At 44.2% G+C, this 3,063-nt stretch overlaps 1 protein-coding gene across 6 annotated transcripts in view; it reads right to left on the reverse strand.

Annotated features, from left to right (window-relative positions):
* Nucleotides 1-3,063, reverse strand: part of LOC110283822 (ATP-binding cassette sub-family A member 17) — a 94,970-nt gene that overhangs the window by 47,485 nt on the left and 44,422 nt on the right. For all 6 annotated transcript variants that reach the window (XM_029471709.1, XM_021149351.1, XM_021149349.1 and 3 more), the window contains one exon: nucleotides 109-263. In XM_029471709.1, coding sequence (XP_029327569.1) covers nucleotides 109-263 — 155 coding nt within the window. The remainder of the gene's footprint in view (nucleotides 1-108; nucleotides 264-3,063) is intronic.

Below are 3,063 nucleotides of genomic sequence, written 5' to 3' on the forward strand. Positions count from 1 at the left end.
AGTGGATGCAGACCCACTGCCTCTCTTACCATTCCTAAGAGTGGATGCAGACCCACTGCCTCTCTTACCATTCCTTAGTGGATGCAGACCCACTGTTCACCAACTCACCTGACCATAGAAATAAAGGTGGTCAGTTACTGTAAAGTTATCAAATAAAATGTTATGCTGTGGGCACCAGCCCAGGCTCTTCCTAATTTGAACCATGTCTTTTGAAATTTCACATCCATGGATATATGCATGTCCTTTTGATGGAGTAATGAGACCTAGAACCAAGCAGAGAAGACATCCTAAAGTCATTTTCAGTCAGAGGCTGTAAGAGCAGGAATGCCTAACCATCACCCTGGCTCTGTCTCTTCTCCCACAGATCAGCCTCGTTCCACTTTGTCACCGTGATTCAATCAGCAATACCCAAGGGGATACTTGTCCTACATGTGACTGTGCTTGAGAATACGCAGGAAAGACTGGAGACAGGAGAAACACTTCCTGTGTTTGAGCAATTCTAGTTTGGCTAAATGAATTCAGTTACGTGGGTGTTTGCAAAGTAAATCACACTGCTGCAAGGCTTATGGCAAATCTGCATGATTAGTAAATATGGTGGGGAAAGCACTTTGGGGAGCTAACAGTTTTGAAATGTGATCCTCAGTGGTAGGTCTAACTTTATCCTCATTGACAATAAATATTTATTTCCCGAATGAATGAATGAAGGAAGTTACTAACAAATATATACCAGGATGCACCTTGATGGCCCGACTACCTACATTATTTTTTCTCTTTATTCTATTTAGAATGACAAGGGCAACACGTTCTTATCAAACAAAAAAAGTTCAGAAAAAAAAGAAAAAAGGTGTAACCAAAGAAACCGAGCTGGAGAGATGAGCCACAGGTTAAGAGCATTTGTTCTCAGAGGACTAGAGTTCAGTCCCCAAAACCCACATGGTGGTTTACAAAGTCAGTAACTCCACTTTCAGGGGATCTAGCACCCTCTTCTGGCGTCCTTGGGCATCAGGCACATACATGCATGCAGGCAAAACATTTATATGCATTGACTAAAACAATAAATCTTAAAATAGGTGGTAATGACGCATGCCTCTAATACCAGCACTCAGGAGGCAAAGGCAGGAGTATCTTTGTGAGTTCAAGGCCAGTCTGGTCTACAGAGGAAGTTCTAGGACAGCCAGGGCTATACAGAGAGAACCTATCTCAAAACAAAACAAAACAAAACAAAACAAAACAAAACAAAACAAAACAAAACAAAACAAAACAATGCCACCACCACCACCACTACCACCACCACCAACAAAACCCACTTTAAAAAAACCCAACAAATGATGTTTAATAAGTTCCACCATGAAAAGATAACTACTGTTAAATTTAGATATATAGCTTTACCTAGTTTTGGTTGGTTGGTTTTTGGTTTTTTGAGACAGGGTTTCTCTGTGTAGCCCTGGCTATCCTGGAACTCACTCTGTAGACCAGACTGGCCTCGAAGTCAGAAATCCACCTGCCTCTGCCTCCCAAGTGCTGGGATTAAAGGCATGGGCCACCACACCAGGCACCTTACCTAGTTTTATACACATTTTATTTGTTATTTATGTTTGTTGTGGTCGAGATAGATTGAACCTAGGGTTTCACATAGGCCAGGTAAGCGCTTTACCAATGAGCTAGACTCTTAAACCCCATATAGTGTTTTTATACTAAAATAAAAAATATAAGTTGTTCTTTTAGAATAACATTTTCTTTTCTGTTTTGTGGGTTTCTAGTTGTTTGTTTGAGACGAAGTCTCTATGAATGCCGAGCTGCCCCTTGCTTTGCCATATAACTCGGACTAGCCTAAACGTTCTGACACAGACCAGGCTAGCCCTTCTTGGAGCACTAAGATGCTCAGTATCACTGCTTGCTGCTGGCTGTCGTGTGCTTGTTTTTAGTATAATGGTGTATTCAGTCTATTTGTCTACAGAAAAACTGTATCCTTTTTATTTTTATTTCTTTTTTTTTTTTTTGAGATGAAGTTTGATTGCATAGGCCAAACTTTTGACAGACTTTATAGCCATGGACTTATTAAACATCATTTGTTGGTTTTTTTTAAAGTGGGCTTTGTTGGTGGTGGTGGTAGTGGTGGTGGTGGTGGCATTGTTTTGTCTTGTCTTGTTTATTTTCATGCATGGCTAGAAACACATCATTAAAACACACACACATTTCTTTACACGCCTCAGTTGTGTGCGTGGCAGGGGGCATAAGACCCGCGGAGGCAGAGAAAAGCTCAAGGGAGCCAGCTCTCTCCCTCCACCATAGAGGTTCTGGGATTTGAACTTAAGCCTTCAGCCTTGGTGGCACGTGCCTTTACACATGGCGCCACCTCAGCAGCTCAGATCTGTAGAACTCCTCAGAGCTAAAACAGACCTCATGGTCACAGGGCCTATGCCCTTCCCAGGAAATCTCTGTGTGAGGTTTACTGTACAGTGTGACTCTGTGGTGTCCTTGGCGCCCGACTGCCAGGATCCCTTTCCCTTCAATGCTGCCACACTCACACTGGGGATATCTCCCCCCTGCTTGGTCCCCCTGTACCCCCTCCCCCGAACCCGGCACAGCTGTAACACCTGCAATACACACATAAGATGGTTCACAGCTAGTTGTGACTTCAGCTCCAAGAGATCCAACACCTTCCCTTGCCACTGTAGTGAGTGTTAACACATATCTGGGTACATGAATGTTGAAGCCAGAGGCCAACCTCAAGTGTCATTCCCTGGGAACTGTAGGCCTTGTATCGAGAGATAGCTCACTCTCAGGGACTGGAGGCTTGGCTGACTGGGTTGGGCCAGTTGGCCAGAGAGCCCCAGGAATTCACCTGTCTCTTTGTCCCTCCGCAGCACTGGGATTGCAGTGGGCACTGAATTGTCATTGTCTTGTGTGGCAAGCTCCCTAACACAGGGAACAAGGACTATGATGATGAGGGCCTCTACAGTTATGCAGAGTTTATCAGAGTATATCTAACAAGAGAGCAGAGCCCAAAGCCGGGTGTGGTGCTGCACACCTTTAATCCCAGCACTCGGGAGGCAGAGGCAG

This window comes from Mus caroli, chromosome 17 (assembly GCF_900094665.2).
Source record: "Mus caroli chromosome 17, CAROLI_EIJ_v1.1, whole genome shotgun sequence".
NCBI lineage: Eukaryota > Metazoa > Chordata > Mammalia > Rodentia > Muridae > Mus > Mus caroli.